The 25,115-nt window shown below is 35.1% G+C and overlaps 1 protein-coding gene across 1 annotated transcript in view; it reads right to left on the bottom strand.

The window, feature by feature from the left end:
- LOC128990840 (protein bicaudal C-like) overlaps positions 1–25,115 on the bottom strand; it is a 51,423-nt gene that overhangs the window by 8,768 nt on the left and 17,540 nt on the right. Inside the window, exons 3-13 of the mRNA XM_054413453.1 lie at positions 24,725–24,794; positions 24,120–24,199; positions 23,150–23,365; positions 21,093–21,206; positions 20,739–20,864; positions 18,890–19,108; positions 14,790–14,958; positions 12,516–12,638; positions 11,168–11,389; positions 1,126–1,230; positions 3–110 (exon numbers count right to left, since the gene is read on the bottom strand). Coding sequence (XP_054269428.1) covers positions 3–110; positions 1,126–1,230; positions 11,168–11,389; positions 12,516–12,638; positions 14,790–14,958; positions 18,890–19,108; positions 20,739–20,864; positions 21,093–21,206; positions 23,150–23,365; positions 24,120–24,199; positions 24,725–24,794 — 1,552 coding nt within the window. The remainder of the gene's footprint in view (positions 1–2; positions 111–1,125; positions 1,231–11,167; positions 11,390–12,515; positions 12,639–14,789; positions 14,959–18,889; positions 19,109–20,738; positions 20,865–21,092; positions 21,207–23,149; positions 23,366–24,119; positions 24,200–24,724; positions 24,795–25,115) is intronic.

The raw sequence follows: 25,115 nt of genomic DNA, 5'->3' as shown, positions 1-25,115 counted from the left end.
ACCTTGATTTGCTTGCATTTTTAGGTTGTGGTAGTCAAAAAACTTCTTGTGACGTTCAAATCCTGGAGCTTTCAGTTCGTTGAGGTCAGTTGTGAAAACGTTGTTATTGTCTGAAACAGTTTTGACAATTTGATGACAAATTTTAACAGGCATACAGAGTAAAACCAATTAAAATGTTTAGAACTATAAATTTAGTTTGTTATTAAATTGTAGATATTTAGAAAAAATATGGGAAAAAATAAAGCAATAAAAAACTTTAAAGTGTCAAGAGGAGTTCACAGAAAGGAGGAGCACTCTATGTACAGGTACACCCAGGATTTATAGCTGATTCATAAAATGTTTATACAGGGTGTCCCGGAACTCTCTACCAATATTTTAGGGCATTGCTCCTGGGTAAGAAACATACCTAAATATCATATTTAAATTTTCCTGAAGTTCTTAGTTACTCACACATCCGCCATTTTGTTTTTTCCAGTTATTAATTTTTTTCTAAAGAATGGTTAAACATACGAAATGGAAACTTTGCACAAACATTTATGACAACTAGTCAAAGCTACAAAAAAATTATGAAGATTTTTCAAATTCATAAAACAAAATGGCGGCCATTTAAAATTTTTGTAAAATGTTTTTGAGTTAGTATTTAAGAAACAAAATTTTAAATGGCCGCCATTTTGTTTAATGAATTTGAAAAATCGTCATAATATTTTTGTAGCTTTGACTATTTGTCATAAATGTTTGTGCAAAGTTTCCATTTCGTATGTTCAACCATTCTTTAGAAAAAAATTAATAACTGAAAAAAACAAAATGGCGGCTGTGTGAGTAACTAAGGACTTTCGGACAATTTCAATATGATATTTAGGTATGTTTCTTACACAGGAGCAATGCCCTAAAATATTGGTAGAGAGTTCCGGGACACCCTGTATAAACAACCAGTTATGGGTGTGTTGCTAGCCCAAGGTTAACATCTCGGACTCCGGTGCGGGAGAGACGGGTTCAATTCTCAGCATCCACTAAACATTTATTCTCACGTTTGACCTCTTGTAAAATGCTACTGGCGTACAAAAAAACCCCAATCACTCAGCTATCAAACTTAAATTGAATGATAGGTTAAGTATTTTGTCTAACCTGATCTTTGGTCAGCTGACATGTTCTGCACAGGTGAAGCGTTGCGTGGACTAGCACATGGACTAGATAGTGGACTGGTGTTGCTACTCAGAGATGAATATCCTCCTGGAACACAAACAAGCGTCACTTTAAAACATTGGTTACATTAAATGAGTTATATTGGTCACTGAGATCACCCAACCCTCACCTCACTCTCCAGCTCCATCACCTCGGCAGTTGATAGTTCAATGTAACTATAGTCTTAAATAATTCACCCAACCACTTCTATAATACATCCTCCTGACATTAGTATACAGTACTCTACAGTGGTGACGAATACTGTAGTAGTAGTAACTATCATTAACACAGTTGCTCAATAGTACACAATTTTTCATTCATATGGACCAGCGACACATATGCGACGGCTAGTCACATTAAAATAGACTGACGTTGCATATTTGCGTTGGTGTTCCAATGTTATCAAAACGCTTGTATCTCTGTAACGGTCTATTTGAAGGCACTGAATTCTCTGCAGTGGTTTACAGGGATGTCTGACGCACAACTGCGTCGCTTGTTCTGTGGATATGATGATTGGTGATGTCATATGATAGTTAGAAAACCTGCTCTTTACTTTGCTGCATCACTTTATGTATGTAAATAATAATTATAAATAATACAAATGTCTTTATTAGCAAGCCTTTTTCAGAAGAATACATTCTGTTTTTCAAAACCACTTTTGTCCTTAATCCAAATAAACTATACATACAAAACAAACTATAAAAGAATCTATATAAATAATCTATGAAAACTATGTAGAAAACAATCCATACTAACAATCTATTAAAACAGTCAGCGCCCTAGGCACAACTAATAGTTTTTTTTTTTTGTCCTAGGACGCTAGGCACGAGCCTGGGATTGTTTTTCACATTACTTCAAGCTAGACCTAGGGGTTGCGGCATTAGCACTTAGATAACATCCATTGGTGACTTGGCGGGGATCAAACCCGCTCTAACCACTACGCCAGCTCGCTCCCCCAGGCACAACTAATAGTAGCGCCCCTTTGTAATATACATAACAGGGTGTCCACAAATCGGGAAAACTGGGAAATCCGTGAATTATGAGTGAGTTTTTTAAACCGGGAATTATGCATTAAATTTGTATTTCTACCTGGAATTTTAATTTTTCCGTGATCGCGCATGACAACAGACCGCCATGATGATATCAAAATCACGAGGGATGATCAGAATATTGCCGCGATCATGGAAGATGATAATTATTTCGACATGACCGCGGAAAATAGTCAGAATTTTGCCGCAATCGCGGGAGACGATTACGATGTCTACACGGCGAGGGATCATCAGAAGTTTACCGCGATCGCATGCAAATATAACCACAATTTTTTTTATTTTCCAATTTGTTGGCGCCCCCCAAAAAAAGCCAATTGCCTCGCGCCCTAGGCACGTGCCTACCGTGCCTATTCGGTAAATTGGCCCTGCAGAGCATTATACAAGGCGGGACCAAAGTATGAGAAGGTGCGCCTCCCCACTTAATGTCTGACATCTTGGCGAGAGAGAAGTCTCTCACACGGGTACTCAGGCTGGCCGAGCTCTATAGCTTTACGTTTCAGGCTGCAGATTAGGTATATACAAGTCTCTTTAGTTGGCATAATGTGTGCAGCGTTTCTGTAAGGGGTTATGTGATCTCTTCTCCTACAGAATTAATCTAGTTGATACATTTTTTAGTCGTTGGATTTTATTTAGGTAACCTTTTGTAATGCTTCTCGTATTTGCGTAAGTGGGAAGACAATAATCAAATACTGACAATACCAAGGCACTTACTAGTTTTATTTTAGCGCTCTCAAGTAAAACCCCTTTCAATCTATATAGACCTCGCAGCCGGCCAAGGGCTCTCTGATACATGAGTTTTTTTTAATGGTCAGATAGCGTCAGGTCTTCATCAATAGTCACTCCAAGCGTTTTTAATTTCTCGCATACATTGATAGCTTGCCCATTTATTTCAAATTTTCTGACCCTGCCTTGCCTGATTTTGCTTAATGTAGGGTATTTTGTGACGCAATATGGAGAATTGTTCAGTTGTTGTATGTGTATTGTCCGGTTTCAATCTATGTATCTTTGACCATACAGATATAGCATTCAGTTCATTATTAATGGCATTAAAGGCTTTAACGTAAGATGCTTTATCATAGGACAAATGAATCTGGCAATCAGCATATAAATGTAAATGAAATTGCATGTTTTTACAGCTTATGTAATGCCAGTGGTATATATATTGTAGAATATTGGCCCTAAGCACGTTCCTTGGGGAATCCCTCTATCTTTGACATGGAAGCTGATACTTTACCGATGATTTTTGTTACCTAAGTTCTATTGTTGAGGTAAGATTCTATCCATTTTACTGCTTTGTCATTAAATCCATAGTGGAGCTTGGCCAACAGCAATTTATGAGATAAAGAATCGAACACCTGGGAATAGCCCAAAATAATACATAATTACGGAGCTACATTTACTATTATCTTTCAAAGAGATCACTATACAAATTTAAAAGTGAAGTGCAAGTGCTACATTTTTTTCTGAAACCTGATTGCTGCTTTGGTCAAATGTTTTCTTTTTCGATAAATTCTTAAATCTGTTTAACTACAATTTTCTCTAGGACCTTTGATAATGTTGGCAATACTGTTATTGGTATCAGATCTTTAACATTCGTGGGTGCTTATTTTTGGGCAGTGGGTTCACAATATATGTACTTTCTTTCCAGGCATCTGGGAAGGGAAGTATCCTGTAGCATAGACTAAGCAACACAAGTAGACTGCTCATCCCATTGTAAATTTTGAAGCTTGTTTTTTGTGTCTAGTTCATGTACGTCCACACTGATCACTGGGGTAGACAACATTTTGTTTCTGTTATTTTAGGGTTATTTTCATGATTTGTGCTTTACTATTTGGTTGTATAACTTGGAGATTAGTTATTGCTTATGATTACATCGTTTTATTTGGTTAAATGAGGTTTTAAATGACTAACAAGAAACAAATTGTAAACAAAACATAACCTCTACAGTTGGACGTACAGAACTAACAATAAAATTGGCTTCAGCTGTTCCATAGAGATGACAAATCTACTAAGGGAGTATGATTTATCTATGCCTGTAGTTAGTGACTGGTTTACCAAATGAGTGATTACTGAAAGACAGTACAGACTCATTGATTGGTTGACCTTTGCTTTTGAGCTTATCCCATTTATTACTTTTTGAACCTCTCTAGTTCTGTTATGTTAACAAACTGAAATGCTATGATGCCATGTATTTTATTATTTTATTTTATTCAATTAAGTTTTGACTCGGGATAAAATTAGATCCCATTTCAACGAAATATTTGTTAATCTCATTAATGCTGACAAAAGAATAATCGTTTGGTATATTATCATCACCTACACTGCAGCTTCGCATGACTGACCAGAACTCACTTGGTTACTTTGAATCACTCAGGGTTTTTGTTTTTATGTAATAGGACTTTTTTGCTTTGTATACAAATACATTTAACTCATTCCTAATAGTTTTTTACTGTTCCCAATCCCTGCCATCTTTAGTTTGCCAATACTTCCATCTAAAGTTATTCTTAATTTTTGATAATTTGATCATTTCAGTTGTTCTAAATGGTGTTTTTTTCTTTGTAACCTGCCTATGCACTAGAGGAGCATGTTTATAAAAAATTGCCCTAATATTTAAGGAAATATATTGTTCTAACCCATTGGCGCCAACTTACGAGTGCCGCTTGTGTCACCGCTACGCAGCGCCACTAGTTACTGTTGTGCCCTTAAATATATTAAATTAAAACCCATTTTGTTAGAGCCACTTCTTTCATTGTATTTAATAACAAAAACCAAAAACTTAAAGTAAACATGAAACAATAATATATCAAACCAGATGACAAGCAAATAAACAAACTATTAATGTAGACCTCAGGACATCTCCCTCTTAAAGTTCTTCTATGAACCTCTTGGCAGGTTTAACAATTCTGGTAGGTCTGTGTATGGTTGAAGAATGATTATGTAGGTTGGATCTTGGTGTATGTGTCTGTCTTGGAGGAAGTGTCTGTGTATGGGGGTTTTCTTTATCAGGATTTTCTCTTTCTCCAGAGGAGAACATAGGGAATAAGAATTTTGTATTCCTGATATATCTTCCTCCCTTTTTTGTTTCAACGTTATATTTCCTGTTCTCTAACTTCTCCTTGATTACCCCTTCTTCTCTTCGGTCCGATACCCAAACTTTAGCGTTTTCTGGGTAATCCTTGACCTGGGTCACTCTATGTCTTTTATTGAACTGTTGTTCCTGTTTCCTCTTTTCTTCCATTTGTCTAAGTCTATATCTATTGTGATTTGGTGTGGCTGGAAGTAGAGTTGCTTTATTCACTGGTAGATTTGTTCTTAAAATCCGTCCCATTAATAGTTGTGATGGGCTATTCTTACACTGCCATTAGGTTTAGGTCTTACCACCATTGGATGACACCACTCCGTAGGTCCGCAAACTTCTTCAATGATTCCCGCTTCAACCATTCTTTTAAGTTCATTTTTCACTTTTTCTCTTAATGGAATAGGTATGTTTCTAGGAGTTTTTATTTCCATCGGTACCGCATTTTGTTTCAGTTTAAGTTGAGCTCCTTTCTTCATCTTACCAATCCCATTAAATAAACTTGGATATTTATTCTTGATCTTCTGTAGGTCTGTGTTGATATTCTGGTTGCTACAATATTCACTTGACTGAATGTCATTTTTAACTCCTCTGATGACCCTTAAGAACCCTAGGGCTGAGATGCATGGTTTCCCAATCAATGCTTCCTCTTGACCATTGATCACATATATTGTTTGACGAGTTGTTTTATTCTTATACTGAATTACACCTTCAAATTTACCTAAAACTGTTAAATACTTCCCCCCAGGTGTTTTTAAAACAATGTTTGATTTAGTCAATAATTTGTTTCTAGCCATTCTTGGAGGCACAATCGTCACGTCGGCTCCACTGTCAATCTTGAAATGTTCCAATTTCCCATCAAGTTTTACATCAATTTCAAATTCATTCTGTTTATTGTAGTTCCTTGTTGTCGCTCTTATTTTCTTAACTTCAGCTCTGTTAATGTAATACCTGTCCTCGCTTCTATTATCCTGTTCCAATCTGTTCTCGGTATTTTCCTGAATTTGATTCAGGGTTGGGTTTCTGTATTTATTGTTCTGATTTCTGTATTTATTATTCTGTCTCTTTTTACAACATCGGCTGAAGTGTCCTTGCAATCCACAGTAGTAGCATTCAATATTCTGAGCAGGACATTCCTCCTTAGGATGCCTCTGTCCTCCACAGTAAAAACAATTAGAAGTATATTGTCTTATGTTTTGTTTCAAGTTCGGATGTTTTTTCACTTGGTCTATTTCTGCAAAATCTTGTTCTCTTGATCTGTTAACAGTAATTTGTTGGTTCTTTATAATTTCACTTTGTTTCAATCTATTTATTGTTTCATGCAAGGTTAGGTCAGCCATCAGTTGAAGTTCCTTAGATAACTTTGAATCTGTTATTCCAACAATGAGTTTATCCCTAATAAGGCTGTCTTTCATGTCTTTGTAATCACATGAAGAAGCTAATTGATGTACATCTGTTATAAAATCGGATATCGGTTCATTTTGCTTTTGTACTCGTTGATTGAATTTCGCTCTCTCATAGGTCAAATTCACCCTTGGTGTAAAATACTTATTAAGTTTTTCCACCACTTTATCATAAGTCTTTTCATCTTCTTCTGTTACTCCTGCTGCTATTAATACATTTTCTGCATTATCACCCATGGATATTATAAGGAAATTTACTTGCTTTTCTCCATCTATTTGATCTAAATTGGTAGCATTTCTGTACCTATTGAACTTTTTTAACCATGAGCCCCAATCTTCTGGTTTAAAGGAGTATTTATCAATGAAGCCCAATGTTGCTGAATGTTGTGTCATTTTAGATGTTTGTCTTCTTACTGTTATATCTGAGTTTTCTGAGTCTGACATTGTAATGCAGCATATATATTAGACACCCTGTTACTCAATTTATTGGGTCTTTACCGCTGCCACCATGTTGTGCCCTTAAATATATTAAATTAAAACCCATTTTGTTAGAGCCACTTCTTTCATTGTATTTAATAACAAAAACCAAAAACTTAAAGTAAACATGAAACAATAATATATCAAACCAGATGACAAGCAAATAAACAAACTATTAATGTAGACCTCAGGACAGTTACTTAATTATTATTAATTTCCCCCCTTGCCCCCTTTTTTGCTTCTTCTTACTTTTATTATGTTTATAAATATCATTCTTCTTGTTTTGCGTATTTACTCATTTATTTTTGCGAATGACAAACAATGTTGTGTTGCCATGGAAACCAGCTGTGGTAGGTAAACAAACAATTGTTTTTCTATTTTATTACATATAAAGGTACACAACTTCTGATTTTTCTACGTAGGGAATCAATTGAACTTTATAATAGTAGTGTCATTTGGTGACTGGATTAATCTTGGAATTTGTAAATCAAGATTACTTTCAAAATTTAATTTTTTTAATTTTTATAATCCTTATAATTTTATTTATTTTTGTTTTACACTTTGACTATCCAATTACCACTTTTTTTTGTGAGCAATTTTAATGTTAACAAAATAGCGAAAGAATTATGAACTTATTACCTAAGGTTTTCTTTCTACAACAATTAGAGTAAAAGTCTACAAATTCGGTAAAATTAATTGCCGACAGAGGGTGCTGCAGGCAGCGCATTAATTCCTTCCCCAATGGGTTAACATTTGTTTAGCACATCCCCGGTCCACTGCCGCCATATCTCTCACTGCACTTGCTATTAACAATTTCTAATAGTCTCTGTACGATACCATCTTACTTGGCTTCTTTTCTTAAATTTAAACTCAATGGAGCCATGAATCATTTTGTGGTAAGTTAAATTAACTCCCCATGGTCTCTTATGTTTGAGGTATCAATCACTCCACACCTAAATTATTTTGTGCTGTTTTTTAGAATTACTTTTTTAAACAAGACAGATATAAATCTCAATGCTGTTTAAATGTGTGTTTTGCGCTATGAAGATGATCTGTAGTAACCATCGACATATAAAACTAACTGGATTGCGCGCAGGCCGTAAGGGTCGTGTAGAACTTTCCGAGCCAATACAGGAGTGTATCGGGGTTGCCGCATGGGCAAATTGAAGGCAGCATGTGGGATAAAGCGCGCGAAACCGTGTCTTCGACACTTGACCTTGGGCGCACGTGCGTGTTACAATAACCTCCTTCAAAAACTATTTTGTTAGCATGTAGAACCTTTGCTGGTAACGTTTTTCTTAATCATATTTGGCGAGGAAAGCCATGACATGAAATTAATCAAATTAATTGGTATTATGTTTAACAAAATTATATGCCACAGCATTTCTAAGCGTAAAACAGCAGAAGCTTCTCTGTCAAAGCTTGGTATGCGGCAGAAGTTAAATAAGCTTATTCTTTTTAGCAATGTTTAGGCTAAATATGTTTCTTTGTTTTACAAAGTTTCCTAAATATAATGTTCTTATACAATCTAACCTCGTTCTTACTAATACCTTACCCCAGAATATTTGGTATTTTACGAGAAACTGATAAAACCCATTTTAACATAAACTATTTTGTATTGTTACATTGAAACATAATTGGTTTCGTTAGAGTAGTAAGTGAAGAAAGAACAAAGTCGTAAAGGTTTCTTAATTGTAATATTTTATTACTTTTACTAGCTGTGTGCCCGTTCTACGCACGGGGATCTTATAGTAGTCAGTTGAAACCTTCTTATATTAAGAACAGCAGTTGGTTTGCATATTTTCAGATATGCTGGAAAAACTATTACCTAATAAACCTTCGCAAATACAGTATCTGATTGCTTCAAGCCAAAACAAATGCTTCGCAATTAAATGTCACGCGGCTCGTGTTGGTCCATATGTTAAATCCAATGATTAAACTAAAAAGAGCTTTATAGGCCTAGATCTATGAGGCATATCCCTAAGGTAAGTCTATAGTTGAAAGTTAGTTCCACAATGGCTAAAAGTATTTAAACTATTGCCTCAACCTCACCATTTAACACTTTATTCGGGTTGACATTTTCATTACCTTTTTTTCGTGACATTGAGAAAAAGGACACTAATGCGTTAGCAACAGACATACACACAAAAATATAGAACTTAATTAAGGAATTTGCAACGCTTCAAGCATAACAAGTACATATAAAATTAGTATTTGAAATCTTTCTCAAAATCATAAAATTTTATCATAACAATTTATATTTGCTTAGACCGAAGATGACCCGATACTGTCAAAATGACGGCTTACAATATGAAATGAAGTACTATTAGACGATTTAGATTGGTAATTTATAATACAAATTACCAAAATAGGCCACGAACTATTGATACATGAACAACGTAAATCGTAACGATTCATGATGGTTTGCTAAACAAATGTTTTACTAAAATGAGTTATCATTGTCTTAGCATAAACGAACATTTTGGAATCCAGACAGAAAAAGCAAAACTTATAGGTACAGTTAAGACATCAATTAAATTGAATACGGCTGTAATAAGGTGCAACACCAACGATAACTTCTTTGTATCTAATATATATTTATATAGATTCCATCCTTAAAAATTTAAAATCGGAATTTAAATTATATTTCTTAAGGAACCTCAGTGTGAAATATCCGCCGTCAGTTAATATTTATTAATTGTTGTAATTAATAACTAAAAAAACTCGGTTATTTACAGGGTTATTTTTACACTTTTATTACTTGTACAAAAGTTCATGAAAATTGATTATTAAAATGCCTTACATCGTTTTAGTAGAGAGTAAAGGGCTGGATAAAGTGCATCGTCCTGGCCGCGACAATGCTAAGATGTGGCGCAGCGAGACGCTTAATCCCACATGACGCCTGCAAAATCTAAAACGCAACCCCGGTCGTTGGCTCGGGTCGCGGAGCCTAGCAGCCGATCCAGTTAGTTTTATATGTCGATGGTAGTAACAGACTACCAATGTTGGTACAGGTACCTGATTTTATGTGTTAAGTAAAATACACTTTATAACATTAAAAAAATGCCTTGTGCACAAGCTTAATCTGAATAATTTTGTAGATAGATAGAAACAATCCCCCCGCCGCAGCAAACCTGCAGACTAAGCGAATTTCAACTCGTCTGATTACATTTTTACTAAAATATTTCCATAAATAAGTCATATTATTCCCTATTTAAATAACATTAGATTTAACGAGTGCTTAGGTTTGCTGCTACGGGGAAGGTAAAAAGTGTTTTTTGACCATACGTCAATAGTATAGGATGAAATAAATAAATTTGCCAAATTTTATCAATATATACCCATAAACAAGTAAACTACAACAATTTTCATTTTCTCCATAAGAATAACATGGGAATTTTTAATTACACTATTTTTGAATTTTCTCCGTGACCGTTAGGCATACAACAGCGCTTCAATATACTAAATTATTTCTTTTTTTAAGCTCTACAAAACGGTTTGGAAAGAAATCGCAAAATTTTTTGTTTTTAGGTTCAAAAATGGGAAAACCCCATTTTTACCCTATAAAACCCCCCATAAACCCCCGTTCCCATGGTCCGATTATGCTGGATCGCGAACTCGTTCGAATAAACGTAGGTTTACACGTTTGTACCAAATTTCATCAAAATCGGATCATTTTTGCTCGAGTTATCGCGCTAACGGACACATATATATATAAATATATTTATAAATATATATATAAATATATATATATAAATACATACTGTATATAAATATATATATATATATATATATGAATTTGAACAGATGGTGTTTTTGGCCTCTAGGGACCTCAAAATGAAAAATTAAATCGGTCTCGGGTCCAGGTCTTACCATGAGTACTACGGTAATAGCTTATTCCCTATATGGGAAATTCGCTAAAAATGATAAATTTTTATCAAAACACATTGTAAATTCAGAACAGCAAAATCAAATCTCACCAGCAATATCAGGCATTGACAGGGAATGTCCGAGAGTGTTGTGTTGCTGTTGACCACGTGGTAACAGATGTTGGAGTAGCAAATGTTGCTGAGGGACCAGCTGATTGTATGGTACAGTCAGCTGGTTCCATCCACTGAGCTCCGGGACAGGTGATTGGCTGTGAGGAGACAAAAACATGTTGTTCACAGACAGACAGTTGGGACTCAGCATCTCCACATTACCTGCAAAATACGTATCTCAGCACTTGTGAGCTAAACTTGGAAAATGGGAAAATCTTTAGAAAAAAAGTTTTACTCTAGGACAATTAGATTAGCATACAGTATTTACCAAATTGGACCTCATAAATCATAGTCTCAAACACAATGCTTTATTTGCACTACATAGTCCATCGTCATAAACTTGTCACAGTTTATAAAAAAATAAAACTATTTTGTATGATGTTTTACTTAATTTGGAAAATGGCACAATATTAAATAAAAACCTTATAAGACATAAGACATGTTTATTTCCAGTAGACATATTACAAATGCATTGGAAGAGTCAAAACATTTTTCATGCAGAGCAGTTGTCAAATTGAGAAGTAAGTTACAAGGTATACTTTGAAGTCTACAAAAAAAATTGTATTTTAAGTTATTTAATTATTGGTCTTAAACTAATATCACAGAGTTTATCACTATCGAGAAGTAAAAACAACCACTTAAAAGTTAGCAAAACATTACAAAATTAGACAGGTTGTACTACAAGGCATTAGGTGAAGGCATAAAAGTTAGACAATGACAACTAAAAACATAACTTTGACGAAGGAAGGTCTAAAAAGTCTTTGAGTTCGTAAAAAGGATTAACAGCTAGCCATTGGAACATTTTATGTTTAAAAGAATTATATGGGAGAGAGAACATAAAAGTAGGTATCTTATTAATACATTGCATGCCCACTATTTCATAGCTTTTCTTAGATTTTTCCAGTCTAACATAGGGAATGTCAAGTTTATCTCTGAATCGAGTATTGTGCTGGTGGACATCTTTACGCATTTGAAAGCATTTAAATTCTTAAAACTAGTTAACAATAAATTAAAAATATACAAGTTAACAACAGTGAGAATTTTAAAATCAATAAAAATTGGTTTATGGTGTTCAACAACATCTACTTTGGCTATTATTCTTAGAATCATTTTCTGAATTACAAGAACCTTTTTTACATGTGGGCTATTTCCCCCACCTTCATTTGCATCTGCTGATATAGCATGCAACTGTGGTAAAGAATGTGCTTAATATGGTTTGTTGGTATCTTAAGGGACATTTTTATATACAAGTTCAACCAACAAAGTGTTGTGTTTTTAGTTGACTTACATGTGTGATTGTTGCACGTATTTACTGCTATTTGATTGACCCCAACATAAGTGGAAGGTATGTTGGCTACAACGGCTGGCTCCTTCAGACCGATGAGTTGGCGTCGAGCTTCGTAAATATTATCTAAAAGTAAAAGAGCACTCTGTATAGTTGGGCAATAAATAAGTAATAGTATGAGAAAATAAATAGTAAGTCATGGAGTATAATGAGGGAACAAGAAAAATCTTGTAAACAGAGATAAAAGAAAGATTATAAATATATTTTTTAAATAACAGCAAACTGGTAGTGGCTCTAGGCCTAGTAACACTAATGTTTTCAAGTGGGAGGAAGTGAGTGCCAAACAAAGTTGCCTCTATTGTGTCTGAACTGAGCAACTCCAAAAGTGAAGGTGTCACGGAGTACACACGGTGTGCGTATTGTAAAAAAAATTTGTTCTTTCATTGTTCATCCCCTCACCTTTCTTATCAACCTCATGTTAAAATCTGGCATTTTTCCTGACTCCCTTAAAGTATCAAAGATCACTCCAGTTTTTAAAAAAGGTCTAGAAGCAGTCCAGAAAACTATCGCCATAGACAAAAAGAATTAAATATAGACCGTCAGCTGTGCTGCAGTTACCATAAGTTCTGGCACACACCACTGGTAGCGCCATGTAGTTACGGCATACGTGCTACGTAGCTACAAGGCGCTCCAAGCCGCCAGAACTTATGGTAACCATAGCACAGCTGACAGTCTATATTTAATTCTATTTGTCTATACTATCGCCCAATTAATTGTTCCCATCAGTAAAATTGTTGAATCATGTGTTTTTAAGCAGCTGTATGAATATTTCTCAGTTTATAATTTACTGTATGATCATCAGTATGGTTTCAGACACAAGCGCTCCACAGCCATGGCTGTTAAAACAGTTGTGGACTATATTCTTAAAGGTTTTGAAAGGAAGCTGGTAGTTGTTGGCACCTGCCTAGTAGACTTAAGTAAAGCATTTGATACAATCTCTCACAATTTTCTCTGTAGAGTAAATTAGGTTTTTATGTTATTATATCAACAATCAAGAGTTAAGCTTGTTAAGTTTATATTTAATTAATAGAAAACAGATTGTTGTAATTAAGGATACCACTTCTGAAATGCTTAATGGAACTGCTGGCGTTCCCCAAGGCTCCATTTTAGAGCCTTTTTTGTTTCTTGTGTGTGTTTAAGAACGACATAAGTTACAACATTCCAGTACTGAGTGTTTTGTATGCTGATGACACAACTTTTGTTGTATCTGCGAAAACTGAATGTGATGTTAAAACTCAACTCAACAATGCCTTTTCAACCGCAAAGTCATGGTACTTAGCCAACAATCTATCCTTAAATGAAGATAAAGCCGAATTCCTGTGCTTTTCTTTGAAAAAATCAACTCTACAATAACCTCACTAAACCTGTCAAACTTCTTGGTACCTATCTAGATAGTAAATTGACTTGGGAAGAACATGTTTCTCAACTTTCTAAAAAGCTGTCTCGTATTGTCCTTCTGTTAAGAAACCTTAAGCATAGTGTCAGCTTAGAAGTTCTTCTGATGACATATTTTGGTCTCTTCTACTCTCATATTAGCTATGGAATTCAATTGTGGGGAAACTCAGCTGCCTCCAACAAAATATTCACTTGGCAAAAAAAAAAAAAAAAAAAACCTATAAAACCTATTAGGACTATTATATGGGTCTTACTAAACTTGAATCTTGTAAACATAGTTTTTTCAGCTCAATATTTTAACTTTGCCATCACTGTATATTTTTTCAACCTTATGTATGTAAAAGAAAATTTCGCTAACTTTCCCATGCAGCACAGCAGTCATCATCACAACACTAGAACCATAGATTAAACATACTTGTTTAATCTATGCTAGAACTAAGCACAATATTGTTACACCTTATATTAGATGAAGTAAAACCGTCAAATGCTACCATTATCAACAGTATCTATTGTTTAATGAGTAACCATTAGAAATTAGAACTCTGTCTGTAAATAATTTTAAATCGTATGTAATGGCATTCTTAAAAACAAAATGCCTCTTACACTGTAGATGATTTTTTTACTTGTAGGTTAAGCCACCAATGTCATGTGGATAAAGTAGTATCTAAGTTGAAAACACAAAAAATGCTACATACACACCCCATGTGTTGTACTGATTGACGTTGCCTACTACTGTAATAAGTTTAATGCCATTAATAAATTCTTATTGAGTCTACGAAGACGTGACTACAAAATGTATTACTATGTATCAATAAAACTTACTTGCGTTTTTTTCTAAACCCTTGATTGTAACTGAAACCACATTTTGTTTAGGTTTGTTCCTTATTTGTATGATAACTTCATGACTATGCATGATTTCATTAATATCATTCATGTTGGTAGTCAAATAGTTCTCAGGCACATCAAAGATCAAAAGAAGAGGTAACATTCCCTGTAAACAATAATTATATAAATACAGTCTGTTGTTACAACAAAATTTATACTACCAAAATATTTAGTAATTTTTTTTAATGGACAGCATATTGTTATTCATACAAAGCTGAGTCTTGTAAAATTGTCAATTTTAATACTCTGAGCTTATGGTACTTTCTCCAAAAGCCAACCACAGCTGCACAAGCGTTTCTCAGTAAAAACTTAAACATTTAATGTTGTCCTCACACAGGCCATGGAAGAACAATATTTAGATTTATTAAATACCCCCGCCGCCGCGGACCTGTTGACTAAGTGAATTTACATTTGTCTTAATTGATTTTCAATTAAATCTATTTATACAGTATAACAGTAATATAATGAAGGAGAGCACTAAAGGAAGAACGGGAATTACTTGGAGAGTTTTTGAGCAAATGGAAGATTTAGAGTTTGCAGATAATGTTTGTCTTATATCAGCAACAAGGCAGCAGTTACAGTAGAAAACAGAAAAACTTAGAGAAAAGGCCTTAAAAGCGGGACTTAAAATAAACAAAAGAAAGACAAAATATATGAAGGTAAATTATGAGGCTTGAGGTACTATTATTCTTGAAAACGAGGAAGTTGAGGAAGTAGGAGACTTTTTGTATTTAGGTAGTGTTATAGAAAAGAATGGAAGAACAGAAAATTACGTAAAAAGAAGAACAAATAGAGCCTTTGGAGCATTCAGTGTTCTGAACAAAGTCTGGCGAACAAACAGTTTTTCACTTAAAAACAAACTAAGAACCTTCAATTCAAATGTAAAAAGTGTGCTGCTGTATGGTTGTGAAACTTGGAAGCTTAGCAGAGCAATAACTAATAAGCTACAAACATGTGTAAATAAGTGCCTGAGAAGACTTTTGAGAATAAGGTGGCCCAAAACAATAACTAATGATGAGTTGTGGCGTCGCTCAAACCAAGAGCCAATTGAAGTACAGCTAAAAAGAAGAAAATGGGAGATGAGTAGGGCACACCTTGCGGAAGGGAAATGGAGACATGGCTAAGGAGGCATTGGAGTGGAACCCACCTGGAAGCATGAGAGTTGGAAGACCCAGAAACACTTGGAAAAGGGCGTTGGTTGAGGAGTTGAAGGAGAAAGGAAAAACCTGGGAAGGGATCAAGAGGGAATCAACCAACAGAGGGTCCCAAACATACATACATAGTTCCTCTTTTATAGATACTAGTGTACATGTTGCTCGAATTCGAGCAATTGCAAAGTATTAGAGGATTTATTTCAAAACGAATAACAGTCATATTTACAATGAGTTTAAAAGAGTCAACTCAAAGATTACCGGTGTGTAACTCAGACCATGTTTATCTTCGTTATTGATAAACCTAAAGCATTCGGGCCGGTTTTCTCCTTCTCAAAATGCCTCGCTGTACAGGCAACACAGGTCATTGATAGAGGACCAATTGAAAACGAAAAGTCGTTTTGGGGTAGTGTTAGGGCGCATTTGTTACCTAATAGTTGAGATTGTCCAGGGTCAGGTGCTGACTGTGGTGAGTTAACCCTATTTATTACGGGGTAGCGGATTTTTATGCCCCTGGAATTTTACCCCCTGGCCAAACGTGACGTCACAAACCAGGGGGTAAAATTCCGGCCGCGAACTTTTGAGTTTCGCGACATCAGCTCAATGGATTAAACGTGGAATTAAACATATATTTTCAAGGTTGTGAATTTAATCAGAACTCTCGGGCTCCGCCCCAGTGGCTCTGGAGTTTCCCATGTTAACCTTATGAGTACTCATATTTAAATGGAATTAATGAATCTTAACAGCTGTTTTAATTAAACAAGTTGGTTCTGTTCTATGATGTTCAATAGCATTACAGTTACAAGGATTACCAACAGGGTGCAGTACTTAGTACTATTATTTTTTTTAAATTTATGACAACAGCTAATTTGCAACCAAAAGGTGAGTGAGCGTAGCGAACGAACTTCAACCTGGAGGCGAGTTAGCGTAGCGAACGAGCTAACCTGAAGGCAAGTGAGCGCAGCGAACGAGCTCCAACCCAAAGGTGAGTGAGCGTAGCGAACGAACTTCAACCAGGACGTGATTGAGCCATGCGAACGAGCTCACTTATGAAGTTAAACGGGGCAAAGCCCGCGGTTACAGCTAGTAGATATACAGGGTGTTTGGTACTCAGTGTGAAAAAAATTTTTTGGTGTAAGTACAAAGTAAATGCAGTATGATGATGCATATAAAATGTCCCAAGTCTAAAAATTAGCTTCCTAAAGAATTATTTTATGTTTTTCAAAAATAACTATGTATTTAAACTTAATACAGCTATTTCTCAATTACCTGTAAATGGATTTGAGTAGACAATGTCATTTTCGTGTTCTACATTAAATTTTGAATAAGAATAATACAAAATGACAGAGGATCAGTTGTAAAAACTCCATCGTAAATAGATTCAAAGATAAAAATTAAGATGTTTGGTAAAAATTCAAAAAACATTGGTCAATTGCATTTGTTCACACCCTGTATACAGGAAAGTGTCGGAATATGTTAAAAACTGCGCCATTTTATAAGCTTTCCAACCATATGCTACACTATTGAGGTTTAAATATTTTTTTGTTTATTTTAGTGGTTTGAATGCCAGAAAACAGGGAACTTTTTTACTGTTTTTACTGTTCAAGCTGAAACAAAAATACAACTTTTGCTTAATACATGCTGACTTTCTATGTTTTAAATGATAAAGACGCCATGCTTTGTAGTCTTCAAACCACGAAAGCGTACATAAGCAGACAGAAAGCTCAATGGTGTAGCATATGGTTGGAAAGCTTATAAAATGGCGCAGTTTTTAACATATTCCGACACTTTCTTGTATACAGGGTGTGAACAAATGCAATTGACCAATGTTTTTTGAATTTTTACCAAACATCTTAATTTTTATCTTTGAATCTATTTACGATGGAGTTTTTACAACTGATCCTCTGTCATTTTGTATTATTCTTATTCAAAATTTAATGTAGAACACGAAAATGACATTGTCTACTCAAATCCATTTACAGGTAATTGAGAAATAGCTGTATTAAGTTTAAAAACATAGTTATTTTTGAAAAACATAAAATAATTCTTTGGGAAGCTAATTTTTAGACTTGGGACATTTTATATGCATCATCATACTGCATTTACTTTGTACTTACACCAAAAATTTTTTTCACACTGAGTACCAAACACCCTGTATAAAAGGCAAAGCCCTCACTGACTGACTCACTCACTCATCACTAATTCTCCCACTTCCCATTTATCTTACCTAGGAGGCTGAAATTCGGTACACCGATTCTTTGGGCATTAAATAGGAAAACTAGTAGTTTTTATTCTGATCAGGCTTTCGGGCTCCGCACCAGTGGCTCTAGAGTTTCCCATGTTAACCTTATGATTACTCATATTTAAATAGAATCAAAGAATCTTAACAGCTGGTTCAACTAAACAAGTTGATTCTGTGATGTTCAATAGCATTAAAGAGTTAATAGGTTTACCAACAGGGTGCAGCACTATTATTTTTTTACATGTATGACAACAGCTTGCAACCAAAAGGTGAGTGAGCGTAGCGAACGATCTTCAACCTAGAGGCGAGTTAGCGTAGTGAACGAGCTAACCTGTAGGCAAGTGAGCGCTGTGAACGAGCTCCAACCTAAAGGTGAATGAGCGTAGCGAACAAACTTCAATCAGGACGTGATTGAGGCATGCGAACGAGCTCATCTTGAAAATTTAAGACGTTAAACGGGGCAAAGCCCGCGGTTACAGCTAGTAGTATATGTAGAGTATAGAATAGAATATAGAATAGATAGATAAACTACAACTGGTCCATGTTGATATATGTCTACCTCAGTGTCCAAAAGGCAGAGGTTATACACATGTATAGGATAACATAATATATCTGTTTAAATAAAGTCCTAAGTACTAACTTACAATAAGCTGTTGCCTGGCCAGATACACGCTGTGAATGTTTCCTGAGATCGTAACACTGCTTCGCTTCAGCGGAGGGATGTTCGGGTCTGTCGCATCAGGAAAGACGATGTTTACTCCGGTTCTGCGGATAATCTGCTTCAGATTCTCGTGGTTTTTACCCACCACAATGCTATGGTGTTGTGGGGAAATCTCCATCATCATGAGGATGGATACCTGTCCCTGATCAATCAATACACAACTATACAAATCACATACTGACGTTGCCGATGTCAGTACTACTACATAAAATACACTCGTATGTCATGGTTTGAAAATGTTCAAAATAATCTATGAATTGGATTGTAGGCTACACAGAATTTTACTTGTGATTTTTTTTAAAGAATACAATGGTGTCACACAAATTTTAGGTTATACACGTTAGCCCTTTGAGCTCTTGGAATATTTCATTGATTAAGGTATTTATATTTCTATCAAATTCCCCTCTCGTTTTGTAAACACTAGTTACGATTTTTATGAAACAAACTTCTTTTGTACAATCACACACTCACACAGTAAGAATATAAGTGAAATTTAGCAAACTGTCTGAGATGTCTCACAAAGATTCACCCTATCTGTCGACTCTCCCACGTCCCACCCATAGGTAGGTACATTGTTTATTTTAGGTGAGTACAAGTGCAAAACTTGACTCATGCCAGGTCAATGCACACGTCGTGTATAGTTTTGAACAAATTATGTTGAGCCGCACTCACATAAATACAAATAAGTAAAAGTTTGGAAATATGTTATGCTTTGTTGTCTTGTGTTTGATGTATCAGTTTTCGAAGATCAAAGAGTTGTGATGATGTGAATGTTTTAAACAAAAAAACTAATTGCATCAAATATAAATCTAAGCTGAGAATCTAGAGTACTTTTACTCACTGTGAGATAACAATTGTGTCACCCAATTTGCTTGTAAGTATATTTTTTCTATTTAAAAACAAAGATATTTTAGGTTTAAGATATTTTAAGCAAGATATTTTAAGCAAGATATTTTTCCTATTTTATTTACAAGCAACATTACCACATTTTACAGTTTTTTACACTGCATGTCATATGTCGACATCTTTCTGTGATGTATACCAAGCAGTAGTGGAGGGGGCTCTCTGCTTTTTCCGAAAAACATATATATATATATAAATATTTGTAAGGGACCCATATTTTTTTAATATTAACATATTTTTTTTGCGAATGGTGAGCGTTCCTGCCCTGGATAATTTACTACTACACCATTGATACGAAGTACATTAAGTGGTATGTTACAATAACGGTATGTTTAGCTACGCAATAATAGTATGTTATGTTACTAGTTCTGAAAATTTGGGTCTATCAAAAAACTAAAAGTGTGATCGTTCCTGTGCCAGAGGAAGTCAAATGCAGGATTATTATACGAGTCTGGTAAACACATTATGGAGTAACATACAATATTTTACGCCATACTACTCTAAGCTAACTTAACAATAAATAATCTGTACAGATCCTTATTTATTCACACCGACTACAGGACTAAAAATCACTACTCATAACCTCTAAGAGAAAAGGTTGTTTCTGTTAATTACCACTCATTGTCAAATATAATCAGCTGGTTGGTGTCTGGAAAAAGCTCATTTCAGTACAGGAGTATGTAATGAAACCCCGTTTGATTAAGCTGGTGGCAAACAGCTGTTTTCCAGACTAAATCTTTGCAAAGGAAGTTCGTTAAACTAGTGTAGTGTGGGGTAAAACCTATTATGGTACCAGTTAATAGAATCAAAATAATACTGGTGAAAAAATGTTATAATTTTCTTTGTATAAAAATACAGAAGGATCTTACCGCAAGGTTGTCACACATATGTTTCACCAGTAGATGAGTGGCTTCCTTGACCTTTGCCAACTCCCATTCACATCCCTTGACTAAGACCAGGGTGGAGTGAAGCTTTGGGCGGGTGCGGAACAGAACCTAGTCCAAGGTAAAAATAGCACATTTCTTTCTCGATATAGACAACTTAAAATTTCAGGAAAACACTTCAATAAGTCTAGCTTAGCTTCTCACTCATTGACAAGCAGGTAAGGAAACTAGTTTATTATGCTATATTAATTGTTTTATTCTTGATCATTTTCATATTAAAAATTTAAGGTCTATTGAAACTAGCTTTACTGTAGTATGTTTTTTATTGGCATTAGTTACCTGAACGTTGTACTTTTCCTGGATGCAGGAAATGTACGGTGAAGAAGCATCAGGTAAAGTATTTAGTGTTCCGAGAATCGGCAGCTCAAAACTGAAGATTAACGGAGTCAGTTCCTAAACACAGTCAATAATTGAGAGTTGACTATATTTAATACTAATTTAAAGTTACCTATTTCTAGCTTATAATATTAATAAGACAAGGCACCCTTTATTATTATTAGTTTTCTAATTTGATCTTTTGCTATTTCTTTTTAGGAGACTAAAATATACTTCTGATCAAGTTGCTAGTTCATGTACTCAAACTCAGATGGTGATTTTGAAGTTCTTAGCCTGTTTAGCACTGCTGCCACTCAAATTTATTAAAATTTCACAACACAGAGTAGAACCATAAACTAATCAATACAAGAAGACTTGTCTCATTCCATTGTATTTTTCGAAGCTCGTTTTTTGTGTCTAGTTCATGGCCGGTGACACTGATTGCTAATGTCGATGAAATTTTGATGTTATTATTTTAAGGTTAATTTAATAATTTGTGCTTTACTGTTCAGATATACAACTAGGGGACAAGTTATTGTTTACGATTAGATCATTTATTTGATTAAACAAGGTTTTAAATTACTAAAATAACAAAAAGCAAATTGTAAACAAAACACAACCTCTACAGTGCACCGGACAGAACTAAACAATAAATTTGGCTTCAGCTGTTCCATGTGAAATATACTAAGGAACACCCAAAGTGGTGTTCGTAGTATATTATTTACTCTCTTTACACAGGTTAAGTGTAAGAGAGGGCCATGTGGCCCTAACTTTGCCTGATTAAATAAATCATTTTTCATTTCATTTCATTTCAAAGTGGAAGATTCAAAGAACATATCCAAGCCGTAAAATCGAACAATAAAACATCCCAACGTTCAATGTATGCAGAACATATATTAGAAAACAATCATATTTATGGCAAATTAGAAGATTGTGTCAAAAATCTAAATTGCAACAATTATGTGATAAATGAAGGACTACCAAGAGGAAAGCGGCTCTTGGACTACGACTTCGCTGGAAGGACCAAGTGGAAAAGGACTTGAGAAGATTGGGGGCAGAGGCTCAATGGATGCAAGACGGAGAGAGATATGGTGAGGCATTGTTTGCGAGGCTAAAAACCCTCTGAGGTTGAGTGGACTAATAGGTAAGGTACATAACGGACTTGACGTACTGGTACGTCATCTGATGGAAATGGGTTAAAGATGACCACGATTTTTACCAAAGAAGACAAAAGGAAAAAGGTTTTTAACACCAATGTTTATACTTCCAACCCATTTCCCCACTTTACCCTCAATCATTGCATTAGGGCCAACTCTTTAGCAATCTGGCGATGAATGTCGGCATCGGATATGTTTCTTGTAGGCTCATCGTGCACACGGCGGGAGATTCAATAAATTTAAAAAAAAATTGTACAACACAAAGTGTATAAGTCAGCTCCAGAGCAGCAAATGATGTCATTTTGTTCACAAATGATGTCAGATAGTGGCAAGGACCCTCTTTGCGGCCTACATGCAAACTAAGGAGTTATAGGCAAAAACGGCCCTTACTTAAAACTGCCCTCATAACTTAGCATTAGGTACTTAGAGCTGAACTAGAACAAATAAGATACAGTATTGTATGGATCTCCATAGCTGTGTTTATCCATAGGCAGGCAGGTTACGGGTTACAAGCCTTTTATTGTCCTCATATTTAAAAATTGTTTAACAAGTTATAAAAATGCTAGAAATCGAGAAAATTTCTAATTCTGTACAATGCTTCTTTTTTTTTTTTCATTAAAGAATGATTCTTCATTAAACAAACCTTCCTTGCAGAAAAAGTAGTGATAGTTTACACCATGAAAGTAAAATTTTGGACCTTAAGATTTATGCAATATCACATCAAATGGAGATTTCACTAGGAATTATTGTCACTGAATGGCAACTTACATCTTAGTGTCCCTTTGAAAAGGCCGGTGTTTTTCTTGGTACAAATTTATGCGTATCAAGAATATTTGAAATTTAGTCAAACAGTTCTAGACATACCCTGACTCTAGCCCGAGCCTTCTCCACCCCTTCCATCTCCCCTGCGATGGACACCTGGTTACTCTTCTCATGAGGGTTGTTGCGGTTGGAGTCTGGGAAGTGTATGTGACAGCCTGTGTCTTGCATCACACTCTTGATGCTGAGTCCTCCTCTACCAATAATGTGAGAATGGTCTGTGTAGCTCACATCCAGCTTCATGGTCACTCTGTTGCTTTGCTGTAATGGAGAGTCAGTAGCGTAATAAAGTACAAAGTAGTAACATTGATTTGAACACATTTTGACATAGAAAATACCAGGGTAGAAAATTAATTCTATTGTAGAGTCTTAACTATTCTACTTTTGTTATCTGACCTTCCCTACAGGGGATTGTACTTTAAAATCATATCCAGGCCCCTGTATAGCGTTAATACTTTTCAATAATAACACCCTGGGCTGCCAACAGCTTTCATATCGGGGTTCAGGAGAACTTTGAAAATAAAAATAGCTAAAAACTAATTTCAACAATAATGCGCGCAATAATGTGTGTTTTTTTAGCAAACAATAAACACAATATTGTTTACAAAATCTTTGAAAATTTAGGGCCCCTAAAAATGGCAACTTTGGATTCATCCCAGTTAGCCCATATACGGAGTGTGGCTTATGTGTGGCATGACTAAACATTGTAGCAGGTACATAATTTGTATGCCGCCTGACTTAAACTCCAAAGATACGTGTCAAACTTAGCGCTTTTGACTGTAACTTACCTTTGTTTATGCATGTTTCATACCATCATAGATTTCAAATGCAGTTCATCAACTCATAAAATAGGTACCTTGTACTATCTCTCTTGTCTTGGTACAAATTGAGATCTGAGGCTGAATGAATTTGTGTCGCTTTATAACTTACTACATTTTAATCTTTTAGTAAGGTAAGGTAATATTTAGGGATACTGTATATTGGTTATAACTATTAACTTGTAGAGTGACCATACCCGTGTGTCCAGTACTGCCATAACTTTTGACTTTGCTGCCAACACATCATCTTCCCTTCCTGATATTCTAATGTGTGGATCTGAAAAATGTTGGAATAAAGTGTAGCTAAAGCTAATTCCATGCCATACAACCATTCAGCAATATGTTTGCTTCATTTTTTAGAGCCATCATAAACTGATGGAGTTAAATGTGAGTACACCGATATTGGCAACATTGTCAGTAACAACGTTCTGGCCTTCATTGGACTTGAAGAAATCTCTCTTATACCAACTCAAAACTTATTTGGTTAAAAATGATGTCCCAGTTACAGTGAAATATTTTAGTTTTTTTTATGGTGTAAATGTGTATGCCTTTCTTGTGGCAGACTGGCCTCTTCCATTTAGAATAAATTAATTTTACTGTGGATAAATTTACCATTTGTTGTTTGCAAAGCAGATGTAAAGGAGTTACACATTATGGTATAAAATATTGCATTTGGAATATATGTGACTTGGATATCATAAAACATAAAACATCCTTCCTAGCAAACCGTCGTCACTTGTCAGTGGCTTAAACTTGGATAAGTAACTGGACTTGAGTAAGATTAAACTAAGTAAAAGAATACCTTTTTTAGACTTGGCTCCAATCTTGAGACGAGATGGCCATGAAATGTGTGTGCATGTCTCATGCATGACCTGGAAGTGAAAATAGACTTTAACAGTTTCAGAGACAAGTGAACAATAGAAATCTAATGCTTAAATGTATTAAATGTTCAATGCATTATTTTGTCTCTGTCTTCTAAATTTCCAGATATTTATAAGGAGCAAATTAAAATAAATATATGGAGTTACCATTCAGTAAACTCTCTTTAATCCAGACCCCATTAATACGGATTTCATCTCATTTGGACAATATAATTTTACAGAAATTTATAAATGTTTCATACAGTACGGTACAGCTAAGTTTGAAATGGGTTATTGAAAAATACACAGCTTTATTGTAAAGTTTCCAGTGCC

This window comes from Macrosteles quadrilineatus, unplaced genomic scaffold (assembly GCF_028750875.1).
Source record: "Macrosteles quadrilineatus isolate MER2022 unplaced genomic scaffold, UCM_ALF_1.0 Scaffold_3__2_contigs__length_128488019, whole genome shotgun sequence".
Classification (NCBI taxonomy): Eukaryota; Metazoa; Arthropoda; class Insecta; order Hemiptera; family Cicadellidae; genus Macrosteles; species Macrosteles quadrilineatus.
The sequence above is the reverse complement of the archived record's forward strand: the minus strand, read 5'-3'. Positions and strand labels throughout refer to the sequence as shown.